At 40.6% G+C, this 16,601-nt stretch overlaps 1 protein-coding gene across 1 annotated transcript in view; it reads right to left on the bottom strand.

Moving 5' to 3' along the window:
* Positions 1-12,908, bottom strand: part of casq2 (calsequestrin 2) — a 45,474-nt gene extending 32,566 nt beyond the window's left edge. The window contains exon 1 of the mRNA XM_028800715.2: positions 12,475-12,908. Within this exon, the coding sequence (XP_028656548.1) occupies positions 12,475-12,711 (237 nt within the window). The 5' untranslated portion in view covers positions 12,712-12,908. The remainder of the gene's footprint in view (positions 1-12,474) is intronic.
* Between the last annotated feature and the right edge of the window lie 3,693 nt (positions 12,909-16,601).

Below are 16,601 nucleotides of genomic sequence, written 5' to 3'. Positions count from 1 at the left end.
AAACCACTCAGGATCCCAGATTAGGACCTGAGTGCAGCCATGCAACAGGTGACACCTCAGCACCATACTAGTTCAGGTGGAATGGAACCAGTGTGAGGTTTTTTATGGTGACTGGAGTGCCAATTCTGCCACCAACCCCCACGTTTTTCCCTACAGGTTGGAGGGCCTACATTCAGGGATGGATGCAGAAAAAGCCAGTTTTTCATTGGACCTGGAAGGTCCTTCATTGGACCTGGAAGGACAGAAGCACTTCCGGGTCAAGGACTATTTAAAGGACTGGTGGGAATCCAACAGGAGAGCCAGAGTCAGGTGGAAGTGGACAAAGCTTTCTGGGAGGTGTGGAGGAAAGAATTGAATTTATTATTATTGTTATTTGTAATTTAATTGCTTGATTATTGTGGCTGAGGTGCTTAAAGCATTGTCGCTGAGAAGGAAGAATATTAAAATACATCTTGGGACATTTACTCGGTGTCCAGAGCGTCTGTCTGTTGGGGTTAACGGGGCATCAGCGACCCCTAGCGTTTTACACAGTATATTTTTAATACAGTAATCCCTCCTCCATCACGGGGGTTGCGTTCCAGAGCCACCCGCGAAATAAGAAAATCCGCGAAGTAGAAACCATATGTTTATATGGTTATTTTTATATTGTCATGCTTGGGTCACAGATTTGCGCAGAAACACAGGAGGTTGTAGAGAGACAGGAACGTTATTCAAACATTGCAAACAAACATTTGTCTCTTTTTCAAAAGTTTAAACTGTGCTCCATGACAAGACAGAGATGACAGTTCTGTCTCACAATTAAAAGAATGCAAACATTTCTTCCTCTTCAAAGGAGTGCGTGTCAGGAGCACAGAATGTCACATAGAGAAAACAATCTCTAGCAAACAAATCAATAGGGCTGTTTGGCTTTTAAGTATGCGAAGCACAGCGGCACAAAGCTGTTGAAGGCGGCAGTTCACACCCCCTCCATCAGGAGCAGGGAGAGAGAGAGAGATAGAGAGAGAGAGAGTTTGTTTTTCAATCAAAAATCAATACGTGCCCTTCGAGCTTTTAAGTATGCGAAGCGCCGTGCAGCATGTCGTTTCAGGAAGCAGCTGCACAAAAGATAGCAACGTGAAGATAATCTTTTAGCATTTTTAGACGAGCGTCCGTATCATCTAGGTGTGCGAATAGCCCCCCTGCTCAATCCCCACACGTCAGGATCAGAGAAAGTCAGCGCAAGAGAGACAGAGAAACGTAAGCAATCTAGCTTCTCAGCCATCTGCCAATAGCGTCCCTTGTATGAAATCAACTGGGCAAACCAACTGAGGAAGCATGTACCAGAAATTAAAAGACCCATTGTCCGCAGAAATCCGCGAACCAGCAAAAAATCCGCGATATATATTTAAATATGCTTACATATAAAATCTGCGATGGAGTGAAGCCGCGAAAGGCGAAGCGCAATATAGCGAGGGATCACTGTATATGTTTTTGTTTTTTACTTGGTTGCTGTTCTATCTAGGCAGTCATTGACTATTCAAAATGCCGGTTTGTTTATCTACTGGAGTTCATTTTGATATATCTGGATAGAGTAATTTCTCTTTTGACTTGTACAGGTTAGTTCTCCGTGTTTCCGATTTCCTTTATATACATATTTGTTGTTGCTTATGATTTACATGCAGTATATGCAGTATAATTGTGTGTGTAATTATTGTTTTTTGCCACCATTTTACTTTTCTGAATAATTTAAATTTTTTAATAATGTAAATAAATGTAATAAAAAAATTATATTTCTTTGCATGTATTGGCTATTTTATCATAACATAACTCTTTAGTTTTGCTTTGATCCATAATACATTTTGGATTTTTTTATTAGCCTGCTCCTATGACATAGATAGATAGATAGATAGATAGATAGATAGATAGATAGATAGATAGATAGATAGATAGATAGATAGATAGATAGATAGATAGAAAGTGTCACAAGTCCAATATATTTGTTAAAATAACTGGGTAATTAATGCATTTTCTGATATTTTTGCTGTATCTCTAATAAAACGTTAATGGAAAACATTATCAATGTGATAAAAGTTAAAGTGTTTTAAAGCACAAATTCTTTATTGTGGCCAAACTGCAATAGCTTTAGTTACACATGACCAAATCCTAACTATGTGGTGTTTGAAAGTTCTCAAATGTATCTTCTGAGTTTTTGCCTGGTTCTTTGGTTTCCTTTCACATCCCAAAGATGTGCAGATTAGTTTAACTGATGACTATAAATTTAGACTATGGATTAGTGTATGATGTATGTTGGTAGCGCTGCTGCCTCGCAGTAAGGAGACCTGGGTTCGCTTCCCGGGTCCTCCCTGCGTGGAGTTTGCATGTTCTCCTCGTGTCTGCGTGGGTTTCCTCCGGGCGCTCCGGTTTCCTCCCACAGTCCAAAGACATGCAGGTTAGGTGCATTGGCAATTCTAAATTGTCCCTAGTGCGTGCTTGGTGTGTGTGTGTGCCCTGCGGTGGGCATGCGCTCTGCCCGGGGTTTGTTTCCTGTCTTGCGCCCTGTGTTGGCTGGGATTGGCTCCAGCAGACCCCCGTGACCCTGTAGTTAGGATATAGGGGTTGGATAATGGATGGATGGATGTATGCTGGTGATCATAAAAATGTAATGGATGGTGTTTTATGCTAGAATATGAAATCTCATCTGGCCACAGAAACTGAAAAAAAAATCATGATGAGTTAAAAATCATATCTGTGACCCTAAAGAAACACAGTAGGCAATGGGAAGTGACAAGTCCATATATAAGATTATGGTTACCACATAAGGTTATTCACTGTTGAGTGAAACACAAAAGAATCACAGCCTAGTCATGGCACTAGTGAGTTGTTTCTATTATTTTTTTTTCCATTGTGTCACAAAGAATATATTTGAACATCCTTCCATTTAATTGCTGAAGCCTCTCTATCTGTACCACAGCCATGGCACATCAGTGTTCTTTTTACATCACTGTGCCAATAAATATCGTTGCTGCTGGAACAACAGTGAAAATATTGATTCAGGATTAACAGTGCAGCTGGGCCAATCACTCAGGCTTAGTGAATATGAGGTAGAGACTGTATCAAAACCTTTTTTTAGATGCTACAATATAATGTTGAAATTTAGAAAATAAAATCTAATAAAACCGAAAAACTTCAATATGTTTACTTTTTAAAGAATTAATAAAAACAAGAGACTGGTGTCCTTAAGTGAGTTGATTTATGTCTTACAGCCAAATGCTGCGGATATAGGCTTTGACCAGCTGCAATCCTCTCTGACTATTTTTACAAACATGATGTTAACTTTGACAAGGAAATGACCATAGAGTTTAAAGGAGATTGTTCTTTTGGTAACTCAGCTGGCTTGATAAAGAAAATTAAAATTCATATACTGTAGTTTAACATGTGCCACTCAAATGTCTTAGTCAATGTAGTAATATGGAGACCAAAAACAACAACATTGTTAAAAATAATTGCTAACAGGCCCAAACAAAAGCCTGAAGAATTCATGGTCGAGCCCACTATAGCTTGCTTTTTCCATCTGTATCAATATGTTCTGCATGAGTATTTACATAATATATACTAGTGTTTGAAAGATTGATTCTATTTTGATAGAAACTGATCCCTCTTTTATCAAGGAACTATTACATTCATTTAAAAATATATCCAAGACCACAAGGGCCCAGTTTCAGCAGCCTATTTTTCAGTGTCTTAATGATAGACTCTCTTAGTTCGTTGTTAAATAATCATATTTAAATGTTGTAGAGATACCTTTGTAATTGTATTAGCATAGTTGAAACCTGTTATTTTGTTCAATAAAGCAACTAAGTTGTCTCATCTGGGCTGAAAGTTCCATTCTGTGTTTAAAAATGGCAAAAACAAAACACAGCCATTTTGTTTTGCTGCCAAGTCTGACAGACTCCATGGTTAGTAGATGAAACATAAGTCAATAACATTTTCAAATCCAGAGAATTTCTCTTATCTTTAATCTAAATTCTAAAAGGAGAAATCAAAAATCCAAGTCATAAAATAAGTAGCAATGATCTTTAACAAAATAAACCTAACCAACAAAAAGCATACTAGCTAATAGAGATTTATTAGGATTAAACCCAAACACACACAGAGATGGATATGTTGTGCTCCCTAGCAACCCAACATCTCAAGATGGTGATGCCCAGATCAATATAGTTAGCTATTATTCAAATAAAAATAAGAAGCAAATTTTGTGTATAGCAAAAACCGCAAAACCAGGAGAAAATATAAAAGAAAACATAAAAGAAGAAAAATAAAGATGGCAAAAAATGATAACATAAGTATACTGTACCATAAAACATTGCTTGGCAATTTGTTAATGGTATCTTGATAAAAAGATAACAATTTCTACCAAAAACAGCACACATTTTTGGTGATTCCAAACTTTTGAATGCTAGTGTAACTCTAAACAATACTCTACATGAAAAAACTAAAATGGACACAAACCTGACAAAAAAAGTTTTAAAATACAATATGCAAAAAACATAAGTTATGAAGGTTCAGCTGTAAATCTATACTCCAGGAAAGTGACCTGAAAATTATCGTGTTTACATGCTCTTCAATAACCCAATTATCCATAGAAACTCCATTTCTAAAATGCCACATAGACCCTTATTCTGATTAGGGAAATCAGTTTATTGGCCTCTGATAAACCTGATTAACACAAGTAAATTTCTCCGTGAATAACCCAATTATGTGGCCATGTAAACCCTTAACCAGGTTACTGTTCAGGATTTTGTAGTCTGTTACACTCTGTCAGCCTGCGCATGTATTTACTTCACAAACTCTTTCAGCAGCCCCGGGTAGCAGCATCCACAGAATACATTTCCAGAGGCAAATGTTTAGCTGATCACATTATTCCTTTGTCTGGCTGAAATAATCTGTCTCAATGATACTCTGGTTTTTCTAACATTATCAGAAATAGTAGGGTGAGGTACCTTGTTAGCCATTATGAATGCAATGAGAAGTGCAGCAAATGAGTCAATAAAAGGTGTCATTTTGCTTCACTTCTCATAACATTATCAGAGAAAATTATAGTCTGATCCCATTTCTCCATGTTTTTGAGATGTTGTCAAACCCACCCATGACTATCTTGTGTCCTAGAAAGCAATGGAGTATCACAATTCTATTAAAACACACACCACCACATTCTGAAACACACTCTGTTTAAGTTACGTTTGGATAAGGAGGTGTTGCAGCATTTTAGGGCGCAAGCCTTGGAAATTGTACCACTCCATCACAGGTCTAAAAACCAACCAAATGGTAAATGAACAACAAAAAAACATCACACAGTAGTAAGAAACCCTTCTCAACTGAGCACAGAGTGTGTTAAATACATTTTAGTGTCTTGAAGAAAACACTGACCTGCTATTTAGGTTATTTGGAATGTTGTACCCAAATAAAGCAATGCATTCAAAATGAATTCATGAGGGTCTTTTTATCCAAACACTTCTCCACAATCCAGTCCAGGGCCTTATGATAGAGGAGAAGGAGCTCAACAAAATGAAGCTGTGAATTGAGCCTGTTAAATTATTATTTATATTATGTGTCCAACTGGTCTCATGATTTCAGATTTGTGTTGTTGCTTCTGTTGGATTTGCTCAGTTCACAGTTGGCAAGTGGTTGCTCATCTCATCAAGCTATGAATGTAACATCTTATTGGGAAACTATGCATTTGGCTGACCTCCTAACTGGACTGGAGTGCTAATATGAAAGCTGATTTACCATACTCAGCTTTTCAGCTCTTTAGCTTCTCTTTATGGGACACTTACAGCATGTAATCTTAGGAAGTGATGAAACCCTCTAAAGCTCCCCTTCTCCTTATTTAAAACTATCTCCACTATCATCTCGACAAACAAAGAATAGTACCTCATAAACCAGTGTGGACAAACAGGGGCAAGGGGGTAAGAAGTGTCACATGTACTGTAAATCTATAGATAAAAAGTATCTATCTATCTATCTATCTATCTATCTATCTATCTATCTATCTATCTATCTATCTATCTATCTAAATGCCTAGAAAATACACATTTGACAGAATATTGGGATACCTACAGAACTAAAAGGAATTTTTTTCAAAGCTGCCAAATATGGAGAACATAGGAATACTCTGGCTGCCTTGTTCATTACCTTATTGGTACCAGCCAGTGGCTTAAAAACTGTGAATTTGCAAAAGATAAGCCATGAATTTCTGGTTTACAATTAGTCCTGTGTGTACAACAAGCAAATTGCCAGCATGTAGCTGTGCATACAAGAATATAAGAAATGTTTGGACAATAAGTTGCCATTCAGCGCAACAAAGCTCACTATTAACTTTAAGCAAATACTGTATTATTAAGTCGAGGTTTACACATCGTATAAATTTTACCTACAACAGGGGGTGAGCAACCTCAGTCCTGGTAGGCCACAGTGCCTGCAGATTTTTGTTCCTGTCCAGTTCCTTAATGAGAAGTCATTTATCGACACACATATTGCTTAAATGCTTCATTTTAGTTGTCTCACTTGTTAAGATTTTAAACCCTTAATTGCTTGTTTTAGTCTTAAATAACTTCACTCATTGTTTTAATTGCTTCTTATTAGCAATAAGATAGATGCAAATGATAAATGAACCAGCAGTTCTCCATCTATCTTGTTTCCATTTACACCTGTGTGTATTCTTCATGAGCTGTCTGCTTTAATTAATTCAATTCTGATGTTTCTGCTGCTGTATGCATCTAAGTCTCCCCTGGGATTAATAAAGTGTATCTAATTTAATGTAATAAAATATTTAGAAGAGAAACTAAAGAGAAAAAAGTGAAGAACAGAGAATTATTCATCCATTTTGGGCTTCAAATCATTTGGATGATATCCTTGGAAAGGAAAAAATCTATGAAATAAGAATGTCTTGACATTGCAGAGTTAAAACACTAACAAGGTAAGAAATTACATAAGATCTGGTATTGGCCAGAATTGGTTTCTAACTAATCCACTAGATTGGAACAAAAACCCACAGCCACAGTGGCCCTCCAGCACTGAGGTTGTTCACCCCTCATTTACAGCATTATTTGTTAACATCTTCCATAGATCTACGAGTATTTATGTGAAGAAGTACTTTCTAACGTTGATGTCGAATACGCCCTCTCTGTGCCTGTGTTCTATCTGAACTCCTCCTTAAAGCAGGTGTCAAACTACCTGCCTGTTTAATTGCAAGTAACTGAAGTAGCTTTGTACCATCTGCTGTGTGGAATCATCGAAGACCACTTGTTCCTTTAAGGCAGGGGTGTCAACCTCAGATCCTGGGGGGCCACAGTAGCTGCAGGTTTTTGTTCCAGTCACTTTCCCCTTTAGTAACAAGTTGCTGCTGCTGCTAATTGAACAACGTTTGATTCATTCGAATTGTCTTGCTTGTTAAGACTCCATCCATCCATCCATTTTCCAACCCGCTGAATCCGAACACAGGGTCACGGGGGTCTGCTGGAGCCAATCCCAGCCAACACAGGGCACAAGGCAGCGACCAATCCTGGGCAGGGTGCCAACCCACCGCAGGCTTGTTAAGACTCAGATGTCTTAATTGTTTTGTTTTTTTGTAATTAACTAGCAGCTAAACAAAAATGAGATGAAAAGTGAGCCAACACATGCACAACCTCAGAATTCAGCCAGTTTCTTAATTAGTAGCCAATTCTTGTTGTTAGTTAACCAATTTTTTAATTTCATTGTTTGTTGCTGTTCAAATTCCGCCACTCATGACATTCTCAAAAGTGTTGATTTTCATTTTGCTGAGGGTACCACCAAAATGTTTTGCACAGATGCAAATTATATCAGGTTAGCTTATCGTGTCAGCTCTTTGTGTATCATTATTGTTTGATTGCTGATTAAGGGTTTCTAGTCTTAAAAAGCAAGCCAGTTTGGCAGACGGCTGGGTCCATGCCCGGCCGGGACGCCCCTTCACTGTATATTCAGGGGGAGCAGCCCTGGATTGTGCAATACCTCCCCCTGGATGCTAGATGGCCTCCCCCCTGGGTTGGAGCAGTGCCTTGGTTTCACGCAGGGCTCCATAGGAATTGGAGTTGAGTGCAGACCTCTTGGGTCTCGTAGGCGCCACCAGGGGGTGCTGCAGCTGGGACTCCTGAGCCCGTATGGGCAGTGTATTCACCACACCCTGAAGTGCAGCTGGAACTTGGCAGTCAACCACCTGGTGCACTTCTGGGTGGACTATAAAAGGGGCCAGCAGCCACCACTCAAGGGCCAGAGTCGGGAGGAGGAGTGGTGGTGCCAAAGAACAGTGTGTTTTGGGTGTTTTTGGTGTACTTGGGACTGTGTTGTGCCTGTTGAGGTCATGGAGAAGATGTGCCCCACAGGTGAAGAAAAATAAAGAGTTTCTATCAGGTCAGGCGCCTATATAGCACCTTTTACTCCAGTTACAATTAAGGTACAAGAAGTGTGCTTCATTATTACTAATAATTGACAAGTAAAGAGGCTGTAATGAAAACCTGTAGCCACTGCATCCCCCCAAGGATCTGGGTTTGACACCCCTGCCCTAGGCCTAGAGGGACCAGTGGCCTTCTATTGATAACAGACAACAGGTGGTACTTTAGCTGTTTCAGTTAAACAGGCAGTTAGTTTCTCCAGAAGTGACTAGAGGTTACCATGGGCTACTGACCCTGGATTTGTATAGGAAGCCCCCAGACCTGGGACTGATTCTGGGGTCTGCTTGAAGGTGAATTCCTAATGGGGATTATAAGTAACTGCCTGCCAGGAGGGTTTAGAGTTGTAAGGTTAGCTGTGCTAAGACAGAGATGAATGAGGAGATTTGAGAAACACAGGAAGGTGGGAAAGTGCAGAAGAAACCCCACCAGACAGACAAGGGAACAGCCGTACAGTCTGGTCCAGTGAGGCTGTAGGATTTCTTTAGTGCTCTGTTTATTTCGATAATTAGTATCCTGCCTGGGCGGCACGGTGGCGCAGTGGGTAGCGCTGCTGCCTCACAGTTGGGAGATCTGGGGACCCAGGTTCGCTTCCCGGGTCCTCCCTGCGTGGAGTTTGCATGTTCTCCCCGTGTCTGCATGGGTTTTCTCCGGGCGCTCCGGTTTCCTTCCACAGTCCAAAGACATGCTGGTTAGGTGGATTGGTGATTCTAAATTGGCCCTAGTGTGTGCTTGGTGTGTGGGTGTGTTTGTGTGTGTCCTGCGGTGGGTTGGCACCCTGCCTAGGATTGGTTCCTGCCTTGTGCCCTGTGTTGGCTGGGATTGGCTCCAGCAGACCCCTGTGTTCGGATTCAGCGGGTTGGAAAATGGATGGATGGAGTATCCTGCCTTTGTTAATCCCTCTGTAATGTTTGATTTAAATAAACAACTTTATTTTTGTTCCACCTGAATTCTTGTTGTAAGTAACTATGGGTTGAAATAGTGGTGCACCCTTTGAATTCTGACAAATGGCAATTTAACAAAAGAAAAAGCTAGGAAAAACTACATGGCATGCTGATGGAATAAATTGGAAATTATTTTATCATTTGTCAGGGTTTATATTTTGCTCTTTAGAATGCTAATGTTCAGTAAATGAAGCCCCAAGATATGTAAGCCCTTCATGATGTCAGGGAACAGAAAGCCTGGATGGCATTCAGGCATCAACAAATGGCAGAGACTCAACCATGTGAGCTAAGAATAAAGAGATCAGCTTTCTTCTCCTTATAGGCACAAAGAAATGAAACAAAATCCTATTTTTGTCCTCTGCAGGGTTCTTTGCTGCTGAACAAAATCAGGAAAAATATGCCACTTTAATTTCCATGGCTGAAAAAGAAATCAAATTTAAAAATATGCATTTGCTTCTGAGTGGTTATATTAAATATTGAATATGTAATTCTGACAAGTAGCACATAGGCATGTTATATTTATTTTAAAAGGTAAATAACATCTGAATAATAGGCATGTGCATGAGATTTGGTATAGACATTTTATGACTGTCATACATAATTTGGTTTTGTCTGCTGAGTATTCCACTTTCAGTTGAGGCAATAAGGTAGGATGAAATATCCATCTATTTATTCACTTCACCCACATTTTCCATTACAATAAATGCCTCATCTTGGAAGCTTCAGGCACAGTGCTTGATGGCGCAGTTAATCTAAGACACAGAACTCTGGGATGTAGCAGGAAAGTGAAATTCCACATCAATGTGAAGTAAATTTACAAATGTTACATTGGATGGGCCAAGGATTGAACCCAGGTCCACTGAACAGGGAGGCAGCAATGGTAAGAAAAGAGCACAGGCATGAAAAAAATACCAATGTAGAGAAGCAGGACTTTTTGCTATGCTAGGTAATTTCAAAGGCAGTGAATACTGTTATAATAACAGTGGTGTATGGTATGGTTATTTTTGTATGTCTTTTGCCCTGTTGTCTACTGTTGTCCTAATTAAACAATGTTGTTGTGTGTTGTATCATTTGTGTGTGTGTACATGGATTAAAGGTGGTGGACTATCTGCTCACCTCTTAAAATAATCCTAAAATCAGTAGATATTGGCTAGCAGCCCCTTGGATTCCCAATCTAGGTTTCCGATCCTGTGCCTGGCTGTTGTCTTTAAGGAGTCTGCATGTTTTCTCCAGTCAGTGCAGGTTTTCCACTGGGTGTTTCAGTTTTTCACCCACAAACCCAAAGGCGAGTATGTAACTGGATTGGCAATCCCAAATTGGTCCTTGTTTGGATGTATTTGTGAGTGGGCACTGCGATAGACTGATGTTATGTTCAAGGCTGCTTCCTGCCTTTTACCCATTTTTGCCAGGATGGGTTCCAGCCCCCTGGAACTCTGAATTTGACTTAGTGGGTTTGAAAATGTTATATAGATGTAGGCATTTTGAAAATAAACCGAGGAACTGCCTCTATCAGTTTACTGCATACACAAAAGCAGACCTCATATACTACGTGTTAAGGATCTTTACATAAACGTGAGAACATCCATTGGTCTTTCCATTTCTTGTCCCTGTAGCACTACATGCAAGACAGAAACCAGCCCATAATGTGATGCAACCCATGTCAGGGCACTTTTGCAGCACTAACCCACACCAGTTCATACTGGGGCACAAGTTATTCTCCTGCTTCGTCCAGATCAGAGTCACTGGAAGCTACAACCTGCCCTGACAGCATTGAGTGTAAGCAGGAAGCAGTCCTGTCCAGTGTGCCAGTCTACTGTAGGAGCAGCTCATGCGTATACCCACACTCACTGAGCGCCAGCTTCAAATCTCCAAGTCACAAATATTTATTCATTTATAAGATACCATTCCCAAACCCAGTTACTCCCAATTAAGGGAGCAAAAGTCTACCCTGGTAGACTTGGCATAGAGGAGGATACAATCCTGAACAGGCCACTAGTCGATTGAAGGGTCCTCTCAAGAAAACACACTCTCATGGCCAATTTGGAACCAGCATCTTACCTAATCTTGACAGGAAAACTGGTGTACCCAGTGGAAATCCACGCAGACATGGGGGAAAGTGCAAACTCCATACTGACAGTGACAGGAGGTAGGATATGGTTCTGTGAGGCAGCAGTGCTACCCACTGTGCCACCATGCCACCCATTATATACTATATGTGTGTATATATACATACTTTATGCATATATGCACACACATACACACACTTATACAGGGGTGGGCAAAAATAGGTTTACAGTTGTGAGTATGCGAGGCCAGCAGTTTGAGCACTTTGTGACATTCTTTTGAGTTGCTAAAGTTATTGAGTAAATAAAGCTATTGTAATAATCATACCCTGCATCTCTTTTTCCATATGAACAACTGTAAACTTACTTTTGACCACCCCTGTATATACTGCTATTTATATATACATGGTCATTTGTTACATTTATTGTTAAATATCCAATTTTCTTTGCTTCGCATCATCTTCTTACTTACGCAATCTTATCTCCTACTATCAAGTGGCCTAAGCCAGTCAAAGCTACAGTTCTTTACCAGTAGTGCAGTGATGCACCTTGGATGTCAATGGAAGCCCCTGAGATAAGTGACGATGAGTAGCCACATGTATTTATTTAATCTTTGAAATCGTACTGGGCACAACATGACAAAAAAAAGGATAAATACTGGTCATCTATAGCAAAGTATCAAGTAAGCTGAGTATTGGAGTTCAGTGTGAAGTCTGTTGTAAGTTGGCAACATCTTCTTCTCAATTTAAAACTTGAATTCTCATGTGATGACAGCCAACTCTTAACACCTTAATAAATACACATAATACATGTTTAGAATGAACCCATTTCATAATATTGCTTATTTTCATCAAGTGAAGAAAAAGAAAAATTAACACCGTTCCCAGAGGACTAAGAGTGCTCAGTCTACCCTCCTCCTCCTCTCCGTTCTTGAGGACAATGCAAAGGATGAGCTGACCAGGCCACCTTCCTCATTTTTCCTCACCCTGACCTGTGACTCGCCAGCCCTGTTTTGCTCCTTACCTCCAACACCAGCTCCGTCATCTGAAACTGCTTCTGCCGCTCCTTGTTGGAAGGTGGGGGCTCATGGTACAGGAGGCAAAGCATGTCATACTTTTTGAAGGCTTTTCTGTAATTCTGCATATCAATGTCAATCACACGGTCCTTCCCATCAAAACTAGGAAACTGCAGCCCTTTCTCTGCATCGCAAAACGAAGCCAGATAGAGGCAAGCCAGGACGAAGCAGATGACCCTCATCATCTTGAGACTTTTGAGGTCCGAAGTGCTGGATTGGAGCAGCAACGGTGGGACTCACAAAGTGGATGTGTGTCCCTCTTTGCTTATTTTATTATTTAAGTTGGCTTCTCTTTGGGCTCCAGTGGCTTGAAGGAGAACACCGGCTTACTCCTCTAGCAATCTGCCCAAGACAAAGAGAAAGACAAAAAAGAAATGCAGTGTAAGGCTGAACTCTGGATACCTTACATAGCTACGCCCTCTCCCGTACCATTTCAAAACCATTTTTAGGAAGCAGTTGTTTCAGGCTAAAAATAAACCCAAGCAATGAAAGGAGGACAGATATGACACCATTAGGGATTTTGCCTGGGCCCTTTATCAGCTAAACTGATGGACTGTGGGCATGAAGGGAGTAAAGGAAATTAATTGACTAATTTATTAGATGCAAGCATGCTTGGGAATATGTACTTCTGCGGCACCTGACACATTTTTGATTGTCCGCCTGCTTTATTTTGCCCTGCAGCACAGAGACAACTGCACTTTGAGACTATTAAGATGTTTCTGAAGAGCATCTGCTAATGCATGAATGCCACAGCGGGACAGACTGTTTTAAACAACTCTACACTGTAACTTAATCTTTAGTGAAGCGGTTTGGTACATTAGAAAGAAACAAAAGTAAAATTTGTTGATGTTGTTCACTATTACTCTTCTACATCTGTTCAGAGCAGCCAAGAGGGCAACTGTGCTCTGCAGATTAAGAGCCAATGCTGCCATCATTTACCAGACTCTGGGTGTTTTTGACAGAAGGCAGGCAGGCTGAATTTTCCAGCTTGCTTGCTACTATCTTTACAGTATGTATGGTGTTGTGGGAGTCTGGAATAAACTACCAAGATATGTAGTGGAAGTAGAAACCTTGAGAACCTTAGAGAAACATTTTGAAATTCTGGGACAGCTTAGCTCTTAACTAAATAAATGAGGTTGACAGAGTGAATGGCCTCCCTTCTTTTCTCAATTTCCTTATGTTCTTATTTGCGTTTTTTTTTTTGTTAGATGAATGCAGAAGACCCACACCAGCTACTGTCCATCAGAAAACTGTGGTTAGAGCAGCGGTCGCATGCAGCCTGGCCTGGGCGCTAAAGACTATTCACACTGAAACAAGTGCACCCATTTTGACACACAGCATGTCATATCCACGTCCATCCATCCATTTTAAAACCTTCTTATCCAGTTTAGGGATCATGTTCACTCACACTGGGTCAATTAATATGGCACGCATGTATTTAGGGTACAGAGGAGAAAGTGCAAAACTTCACAATCAGTAATCAGGCTAGGATTTGAACCCATGGCTCTAGAGCTATGAGGCAGCAGTGGTGACCACTGTGCAATTACACCGGACTATAAAAAAGGGAAAAAAAGCAGCCATGCATATACAGTACATGTCACACGCCCTTACATACTATATCAGCAGAGGCTGCTTGGAGGACAAAAGCATACAAGGAGATCGGTCAGTCAGTCGTAATGAAGCACCTTAGCATATGTGTTTCTATAGCACATTTTTATATTAAATATGTAGCTCAGGGAGGCACAGTGGCGCAGTGGGTAGCGCTGCTGCCTCGCAGTTGGGAGACCTGGGGACCTGGGTTCGCTTACCGGGTCCTCCCTGCGTGGAGTTTGCATGTTCTCCCCTCATGGGTTTCCTCTGGGCGCTCCGGTTTCCTCCCACAGTCCAAAGACATGCAGGTTAGGTGGATTGGCGATTCTAGATTGGCCCTAGTGTGTGCTTGGTGTGTGGGTGTGTTTGTGTGTGTCCTGCGGTGGGTTGGCACCCTGCCCAGGATTGGTTCCTGCCTTGTGCCCTGTGTTGGCTGGGATTGGCTCCAGCAGACCCCGTGACCCTGTGTTCGGATTCAGCGGGTTGGAAAATGGATGGATGGATAAGTAGCTCAGAGTAATTTACAAGAAGTTAAGAAAAAGTGACAAAGAATAAATAACATTAAATACCAAAAAAATACAATATATTTGAAAGCAGCAATAAAATCAAGTGCAACACACAATAACTAAAATGCATGATATACTAATAAACATGGAAGGTAAAAATAAAAAGGCCTTACATTAGAGTATCCAACCATCATTTTTACTGAATCCACATAATCCAGTTTAATGGTCGCGAGGGGCTAGAGTTGGCTTTGGAAAGACTGGGTACAAAGCAGGGTAGCATGCCCAGTCCATTGCAGGATCCGGTTAAGTACACTCGCTCACACTTTAAAGATGCCAGTCTACATAAAATGCACATCTTTGGAATAAAACTGGAGTAGTGGTAGCTAGCAAAGGTAACTGAGATACCAGGAAAACAGGTGATTACTGGGCAGGGAGTAAAAACCAGTCTGTTGGAGTTGTGAGGTGGCAGTGCTGAGCCACCCTGCAGTAGCAGTAGGATGCAAAAGGTCACATCACTTTGGAAAGTACAAATAAAGCAGATAAAAAATTAAATAAGCTCTATTATAGTTTTAAAAAGATGGATTTTCATATTCACTCTCAGGGGGAGCTCAAGGAAGAAAGTTCCAGATAGTGCTACACATTAGAAGACGTGTGCCAGAAGTGTTCAGGCATCTTGTGTGTTGTAATACCTACATGTAGGATACAGGATCACAAAGAGCTATAATTTAAGTGCACCCCACTAGCATCAGAACTCCCTCCAGTAGTCTGTAGATGCAGCGGTAACAATATCAGCATTCGGTTAAGTGTACACAAACTGGACATGCTTACAAAAGTGACAGCACATGCACCACAGTCCCTCAGAGGCAGCTTTCCAGTAGGAAAAGGCAAACTTCTGGACTGCACTGTGGCACAGCGCCCTGTTAATTGTGCTGGTGGCACATGCCTCAATACTGGTGCAGATTGGGATAAAGCAACAAAATGACACAATAAAACACAATTATATGTTAACAAATTCAGTGATCACAAAGAGTAGTGCAAACTAGACAGGTAGATGGCCATACAGAAAACAGAAGAAGGGAAACAAGGCTAAGTACCAAAAGGCCTTAGGCAAAAGCAACAGCCAAAAGCTGACAAAAAGGTCAAATTGTTAAAAGAACATAAAGATCTCAAAATTTCTAGAGAACCTGACAAACATTTTCTCAAAGGCAGGAAGAACAAGGGTTTGAGCAAAGAGCTTCAATCAAGCCCTCTCTTTAACCAAGGAGTTTATACTGTATGATAGATAGATAGATAGATAGATAGATAGATAGATAGATAGATAGATAGATAGATAGATAGATAGATAGATAGATAGATAGATAGATAGATAGATAGATAGATAGATAGACCTCTAACTTGGCCGTCACAGTCCCAGTAAGGGGCATCATGCAGACATATTGCTGTTGGTATAAAGGAGCCCCCGTAGTGTTTCTTGACCCACTTCTGCTGAATAATTCATCGGCCAAAAATTCTCAGTGTTAAGTGCGATTATGTCCTGTTGAGAAGTGCTGTGACTGCTGTAACAAGGAATCCATCAATCTAACCAAATATTTAGGAATGCACTCCACTTTTTAGGCCCTAGAAAGGCTTAGTCTATCTGCCAGAATGTGGTACCAGCATTGGCTGGGTCGCCACACTCAAGTACCTGCAGTCACACATACTGAGCCAGTTTAGAGTCAAAAGTTAACCTAATATGCAATATATTTTGATTATTGTAAGCTGTGATAAAAAGATAAAAAAAATGACAATTTCTATGATTTAATAAATGCTCATTTAGGACAAAGTGTCAGCCTGCAGTTATTCACAGCCCACATGACAGGACACAACAGGGACCAGAGAAATACCGTGCACATATGGAAAAACTTGCAACTGCCACACATTGACCAAAGATGGATTCAGCCTCTAATTCCTGCACTGCCATTCCTTCCATGCATAGCCTA

The sequence above is a fragment of the Erpetoichthys calabaricus genome, chromosome 4 (genome assembly GCF_900747795.2).
Source record: "Erpetoichthys calabaricus chromosome 4, fErpCal1.3, whole genome shotgun sequence".
NCBI classification, from domain to species: Eukaryota; Metazoa; Chordata; class Cladistia; order Polypteriformes; family Polypteridae; genus Erpetoichthys; species Erpetoichthys calabaricus.
Note: the sequence above shows the minus strand (reverse complement) of the source record. Positions and strands in the feature narration are given on the sequence as shown.